The sequence below is a fragment of the Crinia signifera genome, chromosome 9 (assembly GCF_055691185.1).
Source record: "Crinia signifera chromosome 9, ASM5569118v1, whole genome shotgun sequence".
Classification (NCBI taxonomy): domain Eukaryota; kingdom Metazoa; phylum Chordata; class Amphibia; order Anura; family Myobatrachidae; genus Crinia; species Crinia signifera.
In genome coordinates, this window is record NC_139225.1 from 134,568,817 (window position 1) to 134,591,131 (window position 22,315).

Here is a 22,315-nt window from a genome sequence, read left to right on the forward strand (position 1 = left end):
ATCTGATGCGTTGCGCCCGATGTCGCATTGCATGCTATTATCGTAACATGTATGGGCACCTTCAAAAATAGGTGTCAGTCTGATCAATTGGCTCCAGATTGTTAGAAGTTTTGGGAGGCGTAGTAAGGTTACATAGTGGAGCATTTTGTTATAATAAAATGTGGTAGGAGAATGAACAAAGTGATCCTTACTCTTCATACAATGCAGATCTTTGATCCTTTTCACATTCCCAGTCATAGTGAAGATGTTCTTACTTTAAATATGTGGGAAATGGTTTACAAAAGACCCCAAACAGTTGATTAAAATAGAGAATGTAGCTTCCCTGACACATGTTGTGTTGTAAAGTCCTGTAGTCCCACTATTAAGCAGCCTAGATATTCTACCCCATATAAGACATAACTAGAAAAAATATATACAATAATCCACTACTCTGCCACTATATGGTTTTACACCTAGAAACTGAACATTTTGGGAATAGTTTGTGCTAGACATTGGGAATGTATGATTATAAGCACTACCATCATTTACTGTAGAGATAAATAATGGAGAATACCAAGTGGGTATGGTAGGTGGTGCTTTTGACAGGATCTGCTTCAGCCTGCAGCTGATTGGGGGTCCAGGATAGCCAATCTCAGCACACTAGAGATGTCCACATTACATAACAGACCCTCAGCATAGTGCTCAAGTGGAACCTGAGATTACAATACCGGGCAGAAGTATTAAGCCTGATAAAATGGAAGGTGAGAACGCAGTTTGATAAGTTAGTTAGGAGAGTTGCTCGGCTGGTGTGTTATCACCTTCCACTTTATCAGGCTTAATACATCGGCCCCAGTGTTCCGAATAAAACCTGAGTCATCACTCCAGAATCTATTCTGGAACGGGAGTTCTTCACCAGGAATACTTTGATTATTAAGCTGCACTAGCAAAAATAGCTATTTGTTAATCATGGGAAGTTTAATAACAAATTAAGAAAAATCAATGATACTACACAAGTGTCCCCAAACATTTTATTCACATGTGCTAAATAAAAGCACTGATACATTAAAAATAAAAAAAGTCCAAAAAATAAGAACTAGCTCAAATAGCCAAACTTTTACTAAACAGTAGCGGGGAGGGAGCGACCTTGAAATGTCCTGGAGGTTATGATGCATGCTGGGCAGTGGAGAAGCACAGTTTCAGGGTGTAGGGGTATGGACCATCTGAAAGAGGAGAATGAGATTAGTGGCTAAAAAAGCACAATGGAGATGAAATAAAATACTATACCATGATGTGGTCATAGTGAATAAAAGATAACATGAATACAATGGATAGGAAGCACAGAAACAGCTGCCTCCACAGTAACTATTGCTCTGAAGAACCCACCAGCGTACATCAGGCAGTGCTTTGGATCACACGAATATACAAGTTGAATACAGGGTTTTTAGCACCTCTTAATCTGGAAACATAAGGTGCCAGGGGAAGTGAAGGTTCAGTGGGAGATTAGCTGTGGCCATTAAGACAAGCAGCTAGAACAGTTTATTGCGCCTTTGTGGTAGGTCTATGTGGCCAAAAAGTCTGCTTAAAACCCATTGATGTGGGAACACACAGCTTTTTACCTTGCAAAATTTAGAGATCGCTTACTCACAAAACCAAAATTGCATATCTGACAGCTAAGCCAAGCAAACATTATAGTAACACCCCTTTCACACTAGAAAGCGCTTGCAAACCGGGTACAAATTCCCAGGTGTGACCCAGCTTGCAATCACTTCCACACCAGCCGCCCGACACGGCATAAAGCCAGGCGGATGGTGCAATTGGGAGAGGTCAGCATCTTCCACAGTGCAGTGAACGGGACCCGGGTTAACCAGTCACACTAACCCTGGACCCAGGAATGTCCCGGGTTGAAATCTGAGTATTAGAACCGGGACAATCTTTCAGGACCCTTTCACACTGACCAATTTCCCGGCTTGTTGCACATTCATTTGCAAGAAAGCAGGAAATCTGTCAGTGTGAAAGGGGTATAAAGGTCATCTAGTTCTGTACCGAGATCATGTGTTCCAAGACAGCATTATCTATGATCTAGGCTTCAGAGAACCGAAGATGTCCAAAAGAAGAGTACTCACTGGGATTTTTCATCTGGTAATGATTAAGGAGGGAAAGTGTTTCAAGGGCCTCGTTCTTCGACTCCCACTCCAGCAGTCCAGACGAACTCCTTTCACCTAAACACAGAACATTTCCATGAGATTAGTGACCGGTACACCGACGTTCTGCAACGTGTAGGAATCGACTGGCGTGCAAGGGGCCAGGAAATTTGAGCTGCAGCACTAACCTTTGTTGGCACGCTCAGGTAAACCTACTGCAGCCTGACCTCCACCTACAACCGTACCGTTATTCAGCCTTGTTCTATTACCAGCTATAGAGGTAAAATGTGTTTTTTAGGACCATGCACGAGAATGGAAGGGAGTTTAAAAATTTTGTTACTGCAATACTTACTTTTTCCCGAAAACACTTTGACAGAAGCCGGTTTCTTCAGCCCCAGTTCATCAGAGATCTACAAAAGCAGATTGATGGTAAGCCAAAACATGCCATGGATTCCTAGATGCAGCTTTTATGGCAATTCTAGTCAAGAACCAACCACTCTAAGCTTAAAAATTAGGTATATAGAAATGGCACTTACCTCTAGGAAGTTCTGTTCGGTCACTTCTGGAGGAGCGTTGAAGAAATGGAGAACATTGCTGGGCTGCTGAATGCGGTTTTTGGCAGCCTGCTCAGGGGAAGTGAAGCGATTGTTGCGGGAGCCACTGAACACCTTGAAACTGCATGAGCCATCTTCCAGGCCGTAGGACTGACCAGGTACAATAGACTGCTGCTTCGACACACTAGATAAAGAAGTTTACAGTTTGTAACCATCCTAGGAGTAAATAGACCATAGTCCGCTCAACATGCGGAGCTGGTAACTCACCATACACTAAGTTTCTGTCCAAACATAAAGTTGTTGTTCAGGTGAGTAAGGGCTCTGTCAACAGCATACCCATCAGCCATCTCTACCATAGCAGCTCCTGGCTTGCTCTTCATGAACTTCACCTGATAAGAGAAGCAAAAGGTTAAGTCTAAAAAGCCCTAACCACTAGCCAGGACCAGCCACTTATCCAGAAACCCCCTTCTTACCTTCTCCACATTGCCGTATAAACAAAACACATTGAACACCCGATCGCAATTCATCTTGCTGGGGTCAAGTCCATAAACCATTAACACTGGGCTGTCTGCATGGGGGCCATATTCTGGGGGTGGTGGTGGAGGGTGACCATATTGAGGACCATAGCGATTTGGGCCTCGACGTGGTGCTCCTACAGGAGGGGGACCACCCATCCTACGACCCTCGTAGTGTGGGGGTGGAGGGCCATACGCCTCCTCATGGTAGTGGCCATGATAACCTCCATGTGGTCCTCCAACTGCGGGAATAAACCATGGTCAGATATAACACCAGTTCATATACTTCAATAGCTGTGCAACCCTATGGCTGAAATGGTCTTACCATACTCTGCAGGGTGGTCTCCTAGCAATGGCGGGTTCCTCTGGCGTTTGTTAGGATTGCCTGGGGATTCACCTAAAAGCATTCACATAGAAGAAATTGCTTAGTACCCCAATTGATCCCAGATTCAAAACCCCGCAGTCTAATCAAAAAATGGGGTGACCGCTCTCTGCCCTGATTATAAGAACTGTGTATCAAGGCTTTGAAGCACCGTCTTCAGAGTGCTAGAGTACCCACTAAGCATTAGCCCAAAAAAAGGGGGGCCCAGTAACATTGACATCCCTCCAACACCTTCCCATCCCAAACCAAGGGCCGCTCCTACATTCTGCAACAAAGGGACCTTGATACACAGGTCAACCCATCCCCGAAATCAACCTGACTGAGCACAGGACATTTAATTGGGGGGGGATAATGAGCACAAAGATTGAGAAAAGACTTACTTACAGATGGGTCCCAGAGACAATAACATATCTGTATTTCGCTTACCATTGGATACCTCATGTGTGCGTTAGCAGAGCTCTGACAGGTGCCGCCCCGCCATACACACGTAGCGACCCTGCATCACATGGTTTCAGTCATGAGTTACATTGAACGTCAAAAACAACTCAACAATTGGCATTCTGTAAAAGGCTCACATGTTGCTAACATGTTTCTCCGTGTTCTGTGTGCTCCATGTGAGTGTTTTTTTTTTTCTTGTTATGAAGCTGCTAGCTGTTGTCTGCCCCCCGTCACGCGTCCTGTATCTTGAAGGGGTGTGAGGTATGTTCGGCTCTTCTGGACTTGGTTGGTGAGGACAAAAACTGTCTGTAGTGGGTAGAGGCTCGCGTGGTGTTTATGTTGTAGCATGTCCCGTTTCTGCCTGCCATGGCATGTGCAGACCCACTTCTGTGCCCGTTACATGACTGTGTTCATTTGTAAATACATGGTAATGGCGTGTGGCACTCAAGTTTCTCTGTACTTTTAAAAATGTCTGCTGTAAATGTGGAGAACGTTCTCTGTACTGGTCATGCCTGCAGCGTTATTTGAGAGCATCTCTGTACTTGTAACATGCCTGTTGGAAGCCCCAGTTTCAGCGACTTGGCTCTTGGGTCACCGTGTGATGTTCTCTCCGTGTGTGACCTCTGCAGAAGGCCTGGTATTTCTGCGATGAGTGTCTCCGTGCTGTCTCACTACACTGTGTGTCTAATAAAAACGATGTGCAGACAAGGGCCTGTCAGTCCTGGACCCCCGAGAGGGAGCCGGGAAGCTTCCCCAACTAGTGGGGTGGCCTCTGAAAAACCAGAACCGCTGCCTCTCGGCTCAGTTTGAGTAAACTGCCTTTGTCTGAGGCAGCACTGAGCTGGCCCCTGCACATGGAATCTAGTATGTACCTTGGAAAAGAAATGTGTTAGGTTTGGTCGTGTAATGCCATTGCTTGCTCTAGGGAGAAACGGTCTGGAGCCAAACGGCTCACCCAGAAGCCCTCTTTAGACATGCATGAAGATTAGGCGGTAAATGCATTTCTGCACAGGTGCCGTATGGTCTGGTTGAACTTACTACTAGATCTTATTCTGAGCGACAAAGCGGCAGGTTTGGAAGAAAGGGACCAAGTTTCTTGGTTGCCAGGAGTCGAAGCAATGGCATTACAGAGTGTGACGTGCCAGTCTTGTGCATTTGATCAGACTAATGAATACTGCATGTATACAGGACACATTAATAGGGAAATAATTACCTTGTCCACTCAGGGTAGGGTTGGTGTAGTCCCAAGTGTCCTGGTCGTTTTTGAAGACATTCAGTCTTGTGGGCTTTGGAATGAAGGGAGGGAAATATTAGTCACCACGTGGGAACCTGTGCAAGGTAGTCATGTTATCCCCCTGAGCAGGTTTCTTACCTTAGCATACTCAATCTTCAGAGTGCAACACCCGGAGTAGATGTCGGCCCCGTTCAGGGAGGCCTTCGCTCGCTGGGCACTTTGTACAGAGTCAAACGTGCAAAGGGTTAAGGAAAACATACAATGAACACAGTAAAAAGGAATTGCAAAATGTGTTTTCCCTGGTGTCTTGACGCTTCTGAAAAGTCTACACCAGGGGTGGCCAAACCTGTCCTTGAGATCTACCAGCGGTCCACTTTTCCAGGTTACCCATCTGCTGCACAGCTGTAGTCATTACTAACAGTCACATTTTCAAACCTGCTGCATTCATTCCTACTATAGATGCACAGGTTGCCTGGAAAACATGCACCGTTGGTAGATCTTGAAGACCGGTTTAGCCTCCCCTTGTCTACACTGCACAATGCCTTCACCACACTAAATACATACACACAGAAGAGCACCGGAAGCCAGTTATTACACATGAATTCCCCAAAAGTACCATGTATTTTACAAGCATTGCCACTGTGAAATAACCATTCTAACGCGGAAATGTCATGCGAGCAGAATGGGCAGTTTCACCAGCATGCCATGGTAACCGGTTCACATTATACAAAATGACTATTTTTTGAGAACTCAAGTGCCACTGCTGTCCGTAGGAATATACATGACTAACTTACTGAAAGGACAAAATGATAATAACTAAACAGGTTATGTTCAATGGTCTCTTGTTACACAAAGAGATAAATGAAACAGCACAGAAAGGATATTCCACCATGGCCTGGACGCCATTCTTCCTGAAGATGACGATCCGCTGGACTGGTCCACATGGATTACAGATGGTGTAGAGTACATCCTAGTGAACAGAAGACAAACGTCTATTTTAGGCCATTTCTACCCGCACAGAAAGCAGAGATAATAGTTTAATTATAGTAACAATGAAGAGGTCACGGCTACAACAGATGTAGGTCACCATGCCATTCCCTCCCAATAGCTGCTCTTACCGTTGTGATGGAATAGATGGGGTTCAGGATGGTGAACAGAAGGACGTTGTTAACTCCCCTGGAGTCATCTCCGGTGTCCACAGGACGAGAGATTTTCTGGCTGGTGGAGTAGTTGACAAAACCTGGATGACCAGCTACATAGATCTGATTGTCCGCTGCATAGTTGACAGCATTACAGGCTCCCAGAATGTCCTCGAACTCCACAAGGGCCTGCCTCTTCTTCGGCATCACTACAACATAGCTACAAGAAACAGACTTCTATTGGAACGTAATCACACGTAAAGAGTAGATCTCACAGACCAATTACAAGTGACAAAGGGGAGTGCTGGGAAATAGGAAAAATACAACCTATTTGAGAAAGGAGACATTCATAATATTTGTCTCCCATGATAACATTTATATAAGGAAAACTGCATGCCTGTATCCATAATAACACTATTTACGGGAATTGATGTTCCAGAGTTAGATAAACAGGGGAAATTCTTTGTGACCATACATCACAGGTTTGCATATTGTATGTACTTAATCTTCATAATAACACTAATAGTCACGTAATTGAACAATAAAAAAATGAATTAGACAATTAAAAACATAATTACTGGATTACTGCTTGGTGAGCTCATACCTGATAGTACCGAACTCCTGCAACGCCTCAGCAAGATCAGCCTCCACCACTCCATCAATCAGTCCCCTGACATGGACCACAGGGGAGGCCGGAGTTTTGTGGGGGTCATCGTATCCTTCCTAATATACATGCAGGAAAATTAGTGAATTTGGTACCTACTGAGCAGTTACATAATAGTACAGGGCATCCCCTACAATACTGTAGCTGAAAAAGGTGCCCATACAAGTCCTATTTGGACCAATTCAGACAGATTTATATCATGTAAAAAGAGGGGAGGGGGCAACTAGTAAAAAGGTCCAACTTGTGCCTCAGACAATTCAAATCTTTGCATTGCCACCTTTATCTTCTAAGCTTTGAAGCAGATGGATAAATGCAGCACTGCAAGCTGCCTTTGAGATTGATGTGTAACAGATTGAAGATTTATGGACAAACCCTTACTGGGAAAGGACTAAAAGCATATGGGAAGCCTAGCACCTGGGAAGCCAGGCTTCTTGGCTTAACATTTCCTACAACACTCCTTTGTTTGCCTTCACCAGCTTACAAGGCTTCTTGGACCAGAATGCCAAGACTTCATTCATAATTCTAAACACACCCCCTCACTAAAGAGCACTCACACAGCAGGACCAGAATATGCCATTTTAACCATGGCATGTATACAATATGTCTTTGTGTAACCTACAGGGCAGCCAAAAACCCAGTAGCTTCATTTCCTTTACACAAGGAATGCTGACCATCTACGGGAGACAGAAGCCGGTGAGGCCCAATAGGCATTGCAAAAACATACTTAAGTATACCCAGGCTTCTTTACTGCAGGAGGAACAGATGGCTGCACAATTTAAAACACACACCATGCTACCTTGCCACACAATGGAGTAGGCGGATATGAAAGGAAACTGGCTAAGGGTAGCAGTACAAAGGGATCACTTAAGGTGCATACACACTATAAGATCTTGCTAATCGGGATGGAATGAAAATCTGATCATTTGTCCATTTTCTAGCTTTTAAAAGTGGTTGATTGCAATTAGTTCCCAAACATTGAGATTCTAGAATCTTCTAGTGTAGACGACCCCACACAAAACGATACAGGCACAACCATCTAGGAATACAGCTTTAGACTAATATATTGGTGTTTGTACCCCACGGTGTAAAGCAGGAACCTTCGGCCCTCCAGCTGTTGTTGAACTACAAATCCCAGGATACCCCGCTACAGTTTTGTCCAAGCTAAAACGGTTTCAAGGCATGCTGGGATATGTAGTTCAACAACAGCTGGCGGGACGAAGGTTCCCCATCCCTGGTGTAAAGGTAAAGTCGGGGGGTACATAGATCACATTGGGTTGTCTGGGGGAGGGAGGGTACAGCAATAGTTTCGGGGTAGTGTGTAGAAACACAGCTATAAAGTTGGAAAAGGGTGGCCTTTCTGGTGTTTGAGCCAGCAATGGGCAGCCTGTGTGCTACATACAGAGAATAAAGAATTCTACCCCATATTGAGGCACTGTGCCTGCAAGAAGTTAAGTAGTAGGCCTCACACACGCACTATGGAGGCTCTGGTAGACCCCCCCGTGTCGCCATACAACCCGCCCCGGGAACAAAGCACTCTTCTTACCGCCGAGGCCGCCACGTTATCGTCGGATCCGTCCGTCTTCATCCTCTTCGGGGCACGGCCACCCTCAGTCCCGTAATAAGCTGACCTTCCTCCCACCGCTGCAGCTGCCGCCATCTTCAGAGATCCGCCGGGACTGAGAGCTCCGTAACATGGCGCCGGGGCTAAACCTATGCCGCCCCGCCCTTTCGCCGCCACGCGATAGGTCCGAATAGGCGCCACTCCTGCCGCTCCTACGCTGATTGGTTCGTGACCCATGCCACTCAGGCCGTTAGGCAGGTCATTGGGCGCAACCTCGGGAGGGTGGGCTGTACCGACTGGAGATCCCGTTGGCCAGAGGAGACGTCGGTCAGGGCACACGCCCCGCCCTCCCCCACTTTGATTGGTCTTCTCTCGTTGAGGGGAGAAAGCTTACAGGGGGGACGGATGAGCCGCCATCTTGTTGTGCACGGCCGTTTGTGTGTAATGGCGTCTCATTCATTTTAAGGATTGGATTTGAGGACACATCTATTAAACGTATAGCGTGATATGCAGTGTATGGATGTGTTGTCTACTGCACGCCAAAGGCAGTGACCCACATTACCAGGTCACGACTAATAGAGGAAGAGAACATAAATACATTAACTAGAGGGCCTATTGCAAATGTGCTTGCAGCAGGGCCCTCCTACCTCCAAGTCTGTCTGTTGTTACCCAGTTTGTCTTATCACTGTCTACTATTGTAAAGCGCAACGGAATCTGCTGCGCTATATAAGAAACTGTAAATAAATAATAAATAAATTGTGCAGCAGCCATGTGCACCATGAAGGCAAGTGGTGGTGGTGCTCTGCTACATGCATGCCTTGCAATATGGTTACTTACTGCACCTGGTGCACAGTGCCCTGCTCCAAAGGCCTCCTTAGTAATCAAATATTGCAGTTACCTGGACTTAATATACAGTGACAAAGAGTTAGCGCCCAGCCGGGTTTACTCTGCTCAATCCGGTTAATGAGACCGGAATCCAGAGGTGTGGCGTTCCAGGACTATACAATGCCCGGGAATAGGAAGCTATTGTAAAGTGCAACGGAATCTGCTGCGCTATATAAGAAACTGTAAAAAAAAAAAAATACTTGTGTAGTCCCGGAACGCCACCCATCCAGACTCCAGTCTTAATTACCGGTCTGTCCAGAATAATCCCAGATGGGTGGTGGTGGTAACACTAGACCAGGGGTAGCCAACTCCAGTCCTCGAGAGCTAACAACAGTTAACATTTTCCAGGTCTCTCCGAATCACAAGTGAAATAATTAGCTCCACCTGTGGATCTTTTAAAATGTGTTAGTCAGTAATGAGTGCAGCTGGAAAACGAGAACTGTTGGTAGCTCTCGAGGACTGGAGTTGGCTACCACTGCAATAGACAAACACCAGTTTATTAATTTAGCTAATGTACACAACTCCCAACGCACTAGATGATATATAGTTAAGCCAAGGATTAGAATATTGTTAACATCGTCTAGTGTGTATGCCTTAACGAGATCTATTGTCGTCTGTATATCCAGTTCAATAGCCCCATACACACTACACAACTAGGGGCACCGTTGATTTAGGTAACTATATCGGCGATGCCGTTGGTCAAACAATATTGAGTGTACACACTTAACAATATCATTCAGTGACATCAACAGGACGCGCTGAATATACTGGTCATTGATTACATAGCTAAAGTCAACCTACATATTCAGCAAATGGGTTAGGGGAGTATCGATAATGCATTAACAATGTGGGGAATCGTGCATCGTTAACAATATTGAGTGCACACACTTTTCTAGTGTGTATGGGGCTAATGTTAACTATATATAGTCAATGACAATGACTGCATGTTCAGCAGGAGACCCGATGACGTCACTGAACGATATCCTTAACCATATCGTTCAGCGTTTGTATGCATATATCGTTCACCGGATGTTTAGCTGGAAATTGTTGACTATCGTTTGTAAACGATATTGTCTAGAATGTATGGGGCAGACATGCAAAAACCAAGCCAAACCTAATATAACTCTATTTGTTTAGTTTATACACCCATCAACCCTTGAATATAAAGCCCTCATAATGATAGATGCTCCTTAAGCCCTGTACATATGCATCGATTTTTTCAGATTTTCGATTCGATTTTGCTTATAGAAGCAAAATCGAATACTAAACGAAATCAAATGGTTTTTGTGTCACTTTCGATCTACATTTGATTCGATGCGCGCTCCCGTTCTCACAAAATCGAACCGTAAAATCTACTGTGCAGCCAAGGAAATATCGAATTCGATCTAGTAAATCGAATGTGTGCAATGTACCATGAATGTATATCGAATTCCATATCTAATGCAAAAGTATAGATCTAATGCCAAATCGAATGGAAAGATCTAATAGAAAATCGAATCTAACATTGAATCAAAAGCAAATCGATGTGTGTGTACAGGGCTTTATACTCACTTCCCACATGGAGTATTATCCTTGCATAATCTCCCATCATACCAAGCTTTTGAAGAGTACACGAAAGTATTGTGTGCACTATTGATTTGCAAAACAACCAAAACATTGCTAGAAACCTGCAATTTTACCAAAATCAGGCCCAAAAATAGTTTTTTTTTTTTTTTATGCATTTAATTTTTATTACTTTTAACGCACGGGCCAGTACGGATGGTGAAATGGTTAGCATTACTGCATTACTGGCTCACAGCACTGAGGTCTTGGGTTCGATTCCCGCCATGGCTCTAACTGTGCGGAGTTGTATATTCTCCCTGTACATGCGTGGGTTTCCTCCGGGTACTCCGGTTTCCTCCCACATTCCAAAAATATACTGGTAGGCTCGTGTGTGTGTGTGTGTGTGTGTGTGTGTGTGTGTGTGTGTGTACACATGTGGAAGGTAATATAGATTGTAAGCTCCACTGGGGCAGGGAATGTTCAAATATTCTCTGTAAAGCACTGCGGAATATGTATGCGCTATATAAGAAACTGTTAATAAATAAATAATAAATAAAAACACACATCTATTTCAGACAGCTTGTCAATAAAAAACTATTTGTGTCGAAATACTCAGATAATTTATATATCTCCAAATACATCTAGTCATTTGTGGGTTTTTTTTGTTAACAAATCAATCAAATCTAACATACCTTCAAAAAGACATTAAAAGGGATGAAAAAAGGAAAAAAACAAAGGGAAAAGTAAAGTAAATGGGTGGAGGGGATGGGAGCCTCTAATTGCTAGTGCATCAATACTAATTAATATGATACAGAGATCATATATAATTTATCATCAGAAGTTTTATATTCCATCCACAGATGCCAGATAACAGTGAAGGCAGCTATTTTACCTGGGGAGGAACTCAATAGGTCTTCAATTGACATAAAGTAATCAAGTCTCGCAAACCAGTCTTTGTGGGACGGAGGGACAGGGGATTTCCAGAGAACAGGTATCACGGCGGCAATACCTATGTGTTTAAGCAAAGACTTTTTGAATTCAGAGAGAGGGGTATGAGAGTGAGAAGCCAAAAGGAAGAATTAGTTGGTATTCAATAATTTAGAATACGCTGTGAATACATCTGACCAATAAATTTTCAATTTAGGACATCTCCACCAGATATGTTTCAGAGTGCCGACATCCAGGCCTAAATCTAAATGGGTTGGGATCGTTGGGTCTACAACTAGGTCGACAAGCATTGGGTTGACACCACTAGGTCGACATGCAGCAAGGTCGACATGGATCAAGCTCGACATGACCTTAGGTCGACACAAGCATTAGGTCAACATGGGGTTTTTCACAGTTTTTTTACCCGAATGTCGACACAGTCGACATGGTCACAGTTTGAAGTGCACCGCATCCTCTGGCATCGCTCGCAATGCTCCAGGCACACTATTTTTTTCTCCCACCACGCCATAGTGGATGGTAGGGCATGAAATACTGCCTGTCGGCACACGTCGGCTCGAAAAAACAGTGAAAAACCCCATGTCGACCTTTTGACTGTCAACCTAGCCCATGTCGACCTAATATCATGTCGACCTAGACCCATGTCAACCTAGATCAATGTCGACCTTGCTGCATGTCGACCTAGACCCATGTCAACCTACATCAATGTCGACCATGCTGCATGTCGACCTAGACCCATGTCAACCTAGATCAATGTCGACCTTGCTGCATGTCGACCTAGTGGTGTCGACCCAGTGCTTGTCGACCTAATGACCGTATCCCATCTAAATGCACAATATCCCAAGAAGACATAAGATTGTGTATATTGGGCTTAAATCAGACCTGATCACAGGACAAATTTGTTCTCAAAATGGACAAAACCATGTGCACTGCAGGGGGGGGCAGATGTAACATATGCAGAGAGCATTACATTTGGGTGAGTTATTTTGTTTCCGTGCATGGTAAATACTGGCTGCTTATTTTTACACTGCAAATTTAGATTCCATTGTGAACACACCCAAGCAGTGCCAATATTTCACCGTCAGAGTATTCAACGCACCCCCCCACCCCCCTCACTCGCCACCTCCACCTCACCTGCTCCACGAGTCAAGGTGGAAACGACAAGTGCGGACATCAAAACAGCGAGGCTCGCCGCTATATGCAGCAGGCTCCATGCATTTGCGTTAAATCTCGTTGTTCCGGGGAATCCTCGCTGCCCTCTGATGGCGAGGATTTCCCAGGAACATAGAATAGGGTGAAAGGCTGGCAAGGGGACGATGAGGATGGCATTTCCTCGCTAAAAAAAGCCATACTCGTCATACAAACCCCCCTTGCCGCCGCTCGTCCCCCACATTGAATACCGTCCTACATTATGTCAATGGTTCGCTATTACTTTCTATTACTTTCCAATTGTAAAGAACTAAGTAAAATGTTGGTACTATATTAATAAATGTAAGTAAATTACTAACAGCACCTGACAAGGATGCCCTCTTCACCCATTCATTTCCATTTTATTTACTGAATTAGCAGCTTTTATCCATAAGCAACCTGATATTTTGGAATAAAGATCCACCTGGCTACTACTTCACTACTAAATCACTGGGGCAATGCGTTATAATCTAATACCCCTTTCAGACAGAAAAGTCTGAAAATCCCGGCAAATACACAGCATTTCAAATGCCGTGTATTTTCCGGGAGCAGCCTGACCCACCTTCACACAGAAGAACAAATTACCGAGTTGAAAAATTTTTCCCAGTAATTTGCTGAATAACACAGTATTTCTTCTGTGTGAAAGGGTCAACACGGGGCAATTCCAGGGTCGGAGACACAGGATTTACGACACGGGTGTGCCCTTTCACACAGAAAAAGGACCAGTGTTATGCACAAAATTAACGGGTGGAACTGCTTCACCCGGCAATTTTGTTTTCTGTCTGAAAAGGGTGTGAATCACTATCAGTATGCAGGTTGTATATTTTGTCCTGATATTTGCCCTGGAGTGTGGGGTAGAGAATTGAGGGGCAACCAATCGGTTGCTCTGTATACTTTTATATTTATATTATGCAAATGATAGATGTTACTTCATTGCTGATTGGATTGCTGATTGGATTGGTTGCCACAGGCCACTTCTCCTCTGGCTCACTTCTCCTCCCTTATCAGTGCTTCATGCATCTACCCCTTAAGGTCCATACACACAGGCTGACTATGCCCAGCGTGTATGGACAACGATGACTGCCTTCATTGCTGCGGGGAAAGCCGCTCAGTGCATACACACTGAGCGGCTTTCCCCCTGCCCGGTGCCAACGGAGGTGGGGACGGTGTTGCATAGCGGAGCACTATGCAAAGCCGTCCTGAAAGCCGCTCATCTGCTGGTATAACCAGCAGATAAACAGCCTTTCCGGCGATGATGCGGGAGCGCGCAGCAGCGCTCACCACCGGGCCATACACACTGGGCGGCTTTGAGCTGAAAGCCACTCAAACCTGCTGTTTTGAGCGACTTTCATCTCAAAGTCGCCCAGTGTGTATGGGCCTTAACACATACAAGTTTTTTTTTTATTTTAACAGCCTGTCTCTATGAATCATTGAAAAAAGTGATCAAAAAGTGATCAATTTCCACTATGACCATGATTGCCAATTTCCAAAACCATCCAGCTTATTGATTTTATTTGGCAGAGTAAAACCAAGGCATCTAATATACATCTATACATCCAGATGTTTAATGATACCGCTTGACACTATTGAATAACTGGGGCAGATGTATTAAGCCTGGAAAAGTGGTGATAATGCCCCAGCCAATCAGCTGTGTTTGAAATGACAGTTAGTAGTTGATTGGCTGGTGCGTTACCACCTTCCATTTTATCACTTTTCCAGGCTTATTGCATCTTCTATTGGGCTCATCTTAGAGATGTTGCTAGAAGAATCTAGCAGTATTCCTCAGCACCCAGTCTCCTCCAAACTGCTAGGCTTTCCAGAGAGACCCTATAGATCAGTGATTCTCAACCTCGGTCCTTCATGTACTCCCCAACAGTTCACATTTTCCAGGTCACCCCGGCAGGTGCACAGCTGCACTCATTACTCTCTGACACATTTTAAAAGATCCACAGGTGGAGCTAATTATGTCACTTGTGATTCTGTGTGGAGAAAACGTGCACTGTTGGTTGAGGGTACTTGAGGACCAGAGTTGGGAACCACTGCTATAGATGACAGACTGTTGGACAGTTGTTTGGGAACAGACAAATGTTCCTTCTGCCTAAGAAGTGAAGAAAATGCTTACACAATGGTCTAATAGTGGGTACACAGTGAGATTTTCGATCGAATCGGGACGAATGGAATGGTATGCAAACTGCATTGGATTTGACAATATAGTACAGATCTGTACTATATAGTCTTGCCTAACAAGACTATTTTTCTATTCGATTTACACTACATGGGAGCGCGCATTGGGATCGAATCTGCATTGAATGTAGAAAAACCATTCGATGACCATTTGATTTTCTATTTGATTTTGTTTCTATAAGCAAAATCTAATAGAACAATAGTGCATATCTCACCGTGTGTACCCTCTATAAAACCCTCATCCACCACCATAACATATGTGACAAGTACACGTACACAAGGCGTGAACATGTACTAAACTGATATCATTCTGGGAGGACGTCCAAAAATCGGAAAGCAACCAAATATCTTTAACCGCAATCAGTGAAAAAAAAAAAAAAATCTTGTTTCTTCTATTTAAAGCATTCAAGTCTCTGGATTGACTAACATAAATTGTAATTCCATATCCTCAATGTGAATTCCATCAAATAATTTGAAAGAAGCGGTCTAATAAAATCACCTAATGGGCAGTATTCAATGAGCCTGATTCGCCAGGTTTTTATGGCGAATTTGTGCTGTTTGGCGAATTTCTGACAAAAACGGTGAATCACCCTATTCAATGACCACATGGCGAATACATTTGAAGGTTTTTTTCGCCATGATTCACCGAGTAGCAATCGCTATCTTTTTATGGTGAAGTGGAATGTGAACTTTTAAAATAAAGTGTTTTGTTTTTTACATTTGGTGTCAAAAAATCAGGAATTTTATTCTGAGGAGGGGCATGCTATTTTTATTCATGTGCTGTAAGCACATGAATATATATTTAATTTTAAAAATAATATATTTTTTTTTTTACACAGCAGCCAGCAGGGGGCGCCGGAGCCGAGCCGCTCATTACATATTCATATATTCACTGCACCCGATCATTACGATCGTGTGTAGTGAATATACGCTCGCCTGCTGGCACCCCCGGGGGGGCAGCCTGTGCTGCCTGGCACCCGGGGAGCCCACCTAACCTCCCACAAAGGTCTGGGCTAGGCAGAGAGACTACCATCTCTCTGCCTGGCACCGTCCTCAGGCTCCCTGCGGCAATCGCCGCAGGAGCTCATATTCGCCAGTCAGGGGCTCGCTGCCCCTGGCTCGTTGAATACCGGAGCCCGCCGGCTCCGGAACGTGGCGAATGTGCAGCGAATCCAAAAAAGGATTCGCTGCACCTCGCAGGTATTCACATTGAATACCGCCCAATGTCATGATTAAAAGAAAAATATCAAAATAATAAGGCTGGCGTTCCAGACAAGAACAAAACAGCCTTGACCTTTGCTGTGGGTCCAGTATTCCCAACTTGTGGTATTACATTTATGATTTTATTTATCGGATCATTTTGGGTTTATTATTCGCTAGCTCAGGTACCAGGCGTTGCCCGGGTTTGGTTGTGCAATTAGCATTACTTTAACTTTATCCTTCTTTTGTTTTAAGCTTAACAGCTGGCCATGCCCATGGTGTGACCGTCATACACCTCTCTGTGGTCAGCTCCCATTAAAAGGTCGACATGAGTTTTTCACATTTTGTGTGTCAGCAATTGTCGACATGGACCCCAAAATAGTGTACCGCGTACACTCGCATGGCTTGCTTCCCTCATCATACTTCAAGCTCGGTTCCTTGCTACGCTTGGCACACTATTATATTCTCCCTCTAGGCATTATTCTGGTTCACTCTTAGAGGCAAATTCCTTCTCAAATGGACAAAACCATGTGCACTGCAGGTGGGGCAGATCATAGGTGCCGATTCTGTGGGTGCTCAAGGGCCCGAGCACCCACGGAAATTGATGAGCACCCACGGGCCCGAGTCCCGCTGCTGGGCCGCCATATTAACTTGCTAATTTGCGGCTGCAGCACCCACATCGCCGGACCCACCACCTGGGAAACCGTATGCCGGGAAGAGTGTATTCTGTCCGTGGAGTACCTGCACTGTGGGGGCATTTATGTATGTGGAACTTTGTTGCCATAATTTGAATATTGGAGACAACTGTGCTCCATAATATAAATTGGTATTATTTTGTGGCCACACCCCTTCCCCATGAAGCCACATATTTTTGGCTTGAGCACCCACCAGCAAAAACATAAATCGGCACCTATGGGGCAGATGTAACTTCTGCAGATAGAATTCGATTTGGGTGGCGTTTTTCTTCAAACTGAGATCTATATTGCAGTGTAAAAATAAAGCAGTCAGTATTTACCCTGCACAGAAACAAAATAACTCACCCAAATCTAAATCTCTCTGCACATGTTACATTTTCCCCCTGCAGTGCACATGGGCCCTTCTTCTGGTTGGTGCGGTAATATCCGCGTGCGTTCGTGCCGCTGATGTTTTGTGTCTGCGCATGTGCAGAGGCGTCTCTGCGCATGTGCGAGCCGGACGCACGGCCACATTCCGCATGAAATGTGTACACTACGAACAGGGGGTGGAGAGGGGTGTGAAGGGCTGTTTGGGCTCATTACCATATGTTTACACCCCGCGTTTCATGGGCGTTCCCATGCAAACGCTGGGCGTACGTATGGTAATGCGGCCGTGACGCACGTGTAGGGGGCGGACATATGACATTGCCGGATGTCAGCTGCCCGCCCAGATCCCTGCTTTTGCACGGAGAAATGCCCGTGTGGTCTGAGGTTGCGGGAGCTGCCTGGCCACTCGGTCCTGCATTCGATGGTCTGGGACCATCGAATGATGGGGGAGGTTCCCTGAGATGGAGGAGGTGTATTCATGAGAAATACACGTGCGGTCCGTTCGGACAGCTTCTTACCGCGTACGGACGGAGTTGGCGATCCGTATGGAAGGCGGGGTTTAGGACGCACGGTGCTGGCCGCATATTCGGATCCGGCCCCACTGATCAAAATAAGGGCCATGGTTTTGTCCATTTGAGAAGGAATTTGCTTCTAAGAGTGAACCAGAATAAGGCCTAGAGGGAGAATATAATAGTGTGCCTAGCGTAACAAGGAACCGAGCTTGAAGTATGATGAGGGAAGCAAGTCATGCGAGGGTACGTGGTACACTATATTAGGGTCCATGTTGAGAGTTGCTGACACAAAAAATGTGAAAAAATCATGTCCATTTGAGAAGGAATTTGCCTCTAAAGGAGCCCATACACGGTCCGTTGTGCATGGCTCCGTTCTGTACTATGTGATGCGCGCTCCCGCGCATCACATAGTACGGTACAAAAAGTATGTGCTGCACATACTTTTTGTACTAGCTATACATCGGATCGGATCGCAGTGCATGCACACTGCATGCACTAGGGATGCGATCCGATCCGATGTGTGCTGTTTAAGCACACAACGGATCCGATTAACGGACCGTGTATGGGGGGCTTAAGAGTGAACCAGAATAAGGCCCTCTATGATGACATGGATGAAGAACAAACCAGTTTAAAATAAACTCATGAAAAGCGCATGTCGACCTTGAAACACAATTTGTCAAGTCGACATTTTGACCATGTCAACCTTTTGGGTCTATCTAGACAACGTAGATCTATCAACAGCAAACACCATTGTTGCATCCTCGAAAACCATGTACTGAGCTTCTACATTTCATAGATACAGTATAATACAGATAATAATAGTTCATACAGATAGATGAAACACAATGCGATGTGGGCGCGATCTTACCAGCCAGGATCGCATAGCGGTATATGATCCCATTGGCAGGGGAGCACACGCAGACACACAGAACCCTGTCGACCTTGCCACCTGTCGACCTAATGAATGTCGACAATACGACCGTATCCCAATTAATTTATTGGAGACACTGGCCTGGCCTCAGTCTGTAATATAGATAACTGAAGACTATTAAGACTGAAATCAATCAGTCATATATTTCTGTCATGTCCAATGCGTGCCGGATGACTCACTGACAGTCGGGGTTCCAATTTACATGGGCTATTTTACCTCGTGGGGGTCCACAACCCCCATAGAGGGAGGATGGAATAAATGCAAGGGGTTTGAATGCGCTCGCCCCCCTGTTGGGCTCCTGACATTCGGGATTCCAATATCGCAGAAACGACAGTCGGAATCCTGACTGTAGATGTATACCATACCCTGTCCAACTTTATCCTTATTTTGGGGCGGCGGTGCATCATCTCATTCTACAAGTCACCGATGTCACCATGTCTGCTTCCCCCACTTATTCTTTTTTGTCCAGAACAATAAATGGGGTTCCTAGACCCACACAAAAACTTACATGGCATAATATTAATGCGGTTAAACGGCGCCTAGCATTTCTCTGGAAATCTCTTTCACTGACCTCCATCTTACCCTATTATCCCTGAAGCCGATTTGGGCAATAAAATTGCGCAGATATCGTGATTAACGTATGAAAACAAACACGTGTCCAGGGCAAAAACAATTAGGATCGGGGTCCTTTAGCTGCTTATCGGGGAGTCTGCTTCGTGTGCCACAGGTATGTAAAGCAGAATCCCCAATAAAATTGGTTATCAGAAAGGGTGCAGGCATTGGGGCTTAGGAGGGTGCCTAGAAAGGAGTGGATTTTCTCAAGCTGCGGTTTCGTTGATATCGGAGTAAGGCCCAAATAATGTGAAACTGCAAAAACAGAGAATGTGAAACTGCGCTAGGTCTAAAAACATGCAACATGTGTAAAAAGTATTAAACAGTTTTAATAAAAGTATATTATAAACCAATCTAATAGATTCATTAAATCATTCCATTACAAATTGTTGGTACCAAGAAATTAAATTAGAGCCTGGATAGTTACCCAAAGTTCAGGTTGAGTGGTGTCCAGTGTCCGTTCCTATATTGCTTCCTTTGTTAGTGTCCCAATTTCTGGAGGCCGGTTTTGGAGAAAGGACTTGTTAGGAGAGATTGGGTTCTACCTGGTAGGCTGGTATTAAATGTCCCGATATTCAAGGCTGCTGTGATGATTCAGGAAGCTGGTCCGGTCACATTGGATGAGGACAAATTGAGGGTCCAAGGAATGGGTGTCTTGGCTCTATTCCACCAACGCGTTTCGCTTTACAGCTTTTTCAAGGTGAAAACTGAAGTACCATGTGTCAGTGTTTTATACCCAAAATAATGAGGTAGATAATTAGCACCTGTTGCATGTCAATTGGAAAAACTAATTCACTTGTTATATTCAATATAGGCATATATTTTATGAAATAGGAGACGAAACAACCTAATTTGACCTTTTATACTAAAAAACAAGCATTAGAAAGCATAAAAAAACATAAAAAACACCATTTAGTAAGGTGCACATAAGGACCCGTTTCCGGACATCTGGTTACGTAATTTCCGGGTCTGTGAACCGCACATGCGTTCCACCAATACCCGGTATTTACGTATTATATTTAGGCTGTCTCTGCCCTTTTCAAAGATGGCAGAGTTGGTCTTTCCGGTTTTCAGATGCCGGATATTGCTGGCATTCCCAACACTCAGGATATATTCACCGGACTTATAAAATGTAGGGGCAAGAGTGTTACCCTGTTATGAGTCTTTCCTATTGCTGGATTATTACCATAGAACTATTTCAGTTCCATTTTAAAGTTTTTTATAATATAATCACTTTTATTAACCCCTTCCCGACATTTGACGTATATATACGTCATGGCCGGGATGTACTTCCCGACACATGACGTATATATACGTCATGACTTTAAACTGTCCCCGCGTCTATAGACGCGGTGACAGTTTAAACATGTCTGCTGTCCCTGACAGCAGACATGTCCCAGCATGTCCAGGGGGGGCGGCGATGCCTCCCCCCCGTCGGCGATCGCTGTGATTGGCTGTTCAATGTGAACAGCCAATCGCAGCGTTTTCCTGTGTTACCGGCGAATATGACGCTCGGTAACACAGGTGTCAATCACCGCCGGGTGGGAGGGGGCGTGAGGGGGTCACCGGTGATGACCACACCTCACCCCACCTGCCCCCAAGGCTGTGATTGGTCCGTCGGACCGACGGACCAATCACAGCCATAGCGCGTTATTTAAACTAACGGTGACTGCGCTGCAGACGCCATTCCGGTCTGGAATTGCGTGCAGAGCGGTCACCGGCCAATCTGTCGTGATATACATACCTGATCCTTGCCTGATACTTACCTGATCACCGCTGGTAGCGTGCTGCCAGCAGCTGGATGCTTACTGGATCTTGTCACTTCCTGTGTGCTGCTGCTGCAGTGTCATAGAGTGACAGATAGTGAGAGATAGTCAGAGATAGTTGCACCAAAGCTTGTGCTGCCTGTGCAACTGACTGCTGCCCCCCTGCTGCCCCCCCTTTTGTGCTGATCAGTATAAATTAACGGATCAGCAACTTTTTGGGGGTCCAGGGTTTTTTTTTTTATATATACCCTGTCAGGTTGCACCCACAGTTGTGTGCCTGCTCCCCCTCACTGCTAATCAGTGTTGCATCACTGCATCACTGATCTGCAGTTTTTTTTTTTTTTTGGAGAGTGCAGTGGGGTTTTGTTTTTACACCCACGTTGCTTTTGTGGGTGTCCTCTGGCCGCTGAGCGCTGATCAGTGACGTACATCACTGAACAGCATTTTTGGCACAGGGTTGATATAATTTTTTTTCTGCAGTTTTTTTAAATTGTTTTTTTTTTGGAGAGTGCTGTGGTTTATTTTTTTTAAATTGTTTTTACACCCACGTTGCTTTTGTGGGTGTCCTGTGGCCGCTGAGCGCTGATCAGTGACGTACATTACTGAACAGCATTTTTGGCACAGGGTTGATATAATTTTTTTTCTGCAGTTTTTTTAAATTGTTTTTTTTTTGGAGAGTGCTGTGGTTTATTTTTTTTAAATTGTTTTTACACCCAAGTTGCTTTTGTGGGTGTCCTGTGGCCGCTGAGCGCTGATCAGTGACGTACATCACTGAACAGCATTTTTGGCACAGGGTTGATATAATTTTTTTTTTTTTTGGATCAAATTCCTGTTGCCTTTGAGCGCTGTTCAGTGACGGACGTTACTGACCAACATCTGTGC

General features: G+C 44.8%; 1 protein-coding gene across 2 annotated transcripts; it reads right to left on the bottom strand.

Moving 5' to 3' along the window:
• Nucleotides 1-993: 993 nt before the first annotated feature.
• On the bottom strand, nt 994-8,748 carry HNRNPL (heterogeneous nuclear ribonucleoprotein L). Of its 2 annotated transcripts, XM_083159921.1 has the most exons (14): nt 8,590-8,748; nt 6,987-7,105; nt 6,362-6,602; nt 6,128-6,213; nt 5,382-5,478; nt 5,223-5,295; nt 3,515-3,586; nt 3,148-3,431; nt 2,942-3,063; nt 2,657-2,858; nt 2,473-2,530; nt 2,309-2,392; nt 2,103-2,198; nt 994-1,199 (listed from the first exon to the last, which is right to left on the bottom strand). In XM_083159921.1, the coding sequence occupies exons 1-14, from the start codon at nt 8,701-8,703 to the stop codon at nt 1,141-1,143; spliced, it is 1,707 nt and encodes a 568-aa protein (XP_083016047.1). In that variant the 5' UTR covers nt 8,704-8,748; the 3' UTR covers nt 994-1,140. The 2 variants fall into 2 exon arrangements, with proteins under 2 accessions (XP_083016047.1, XP_083016048.1); XM_083159922.1 differs by lacking the exon at nt 2,309-2,392.
• Nucleotides 8,749-22,315: the final 13,567 nt, after the last annotated feature.

Excerpts from the sequence above, each read along its gene's own strand:
- HNRNPL (XM_083159921.1), bottom strand. The coding sequence starts at position 8,703 with ATGGCGGCAGCTGCAGCGGTGGGAGGAAGGTCAGCTTATTACGGGACT. Across the intron at positions 7,106-8,589 it reads ATAACGTGGCGGCCTCGGCG|GAAGGATACGATGACCCCCA; the intron begins GTAAGAAGAGTG and ends CATGTATATTAG. Across the intron at positions 3,587-5,222 it reads CCCTACCCTGAGTGGACAAG|GTGAATCCCCAGGCAATCCT; the intron begins GTAATTATTTCC and ends GAATGCTTTTAG.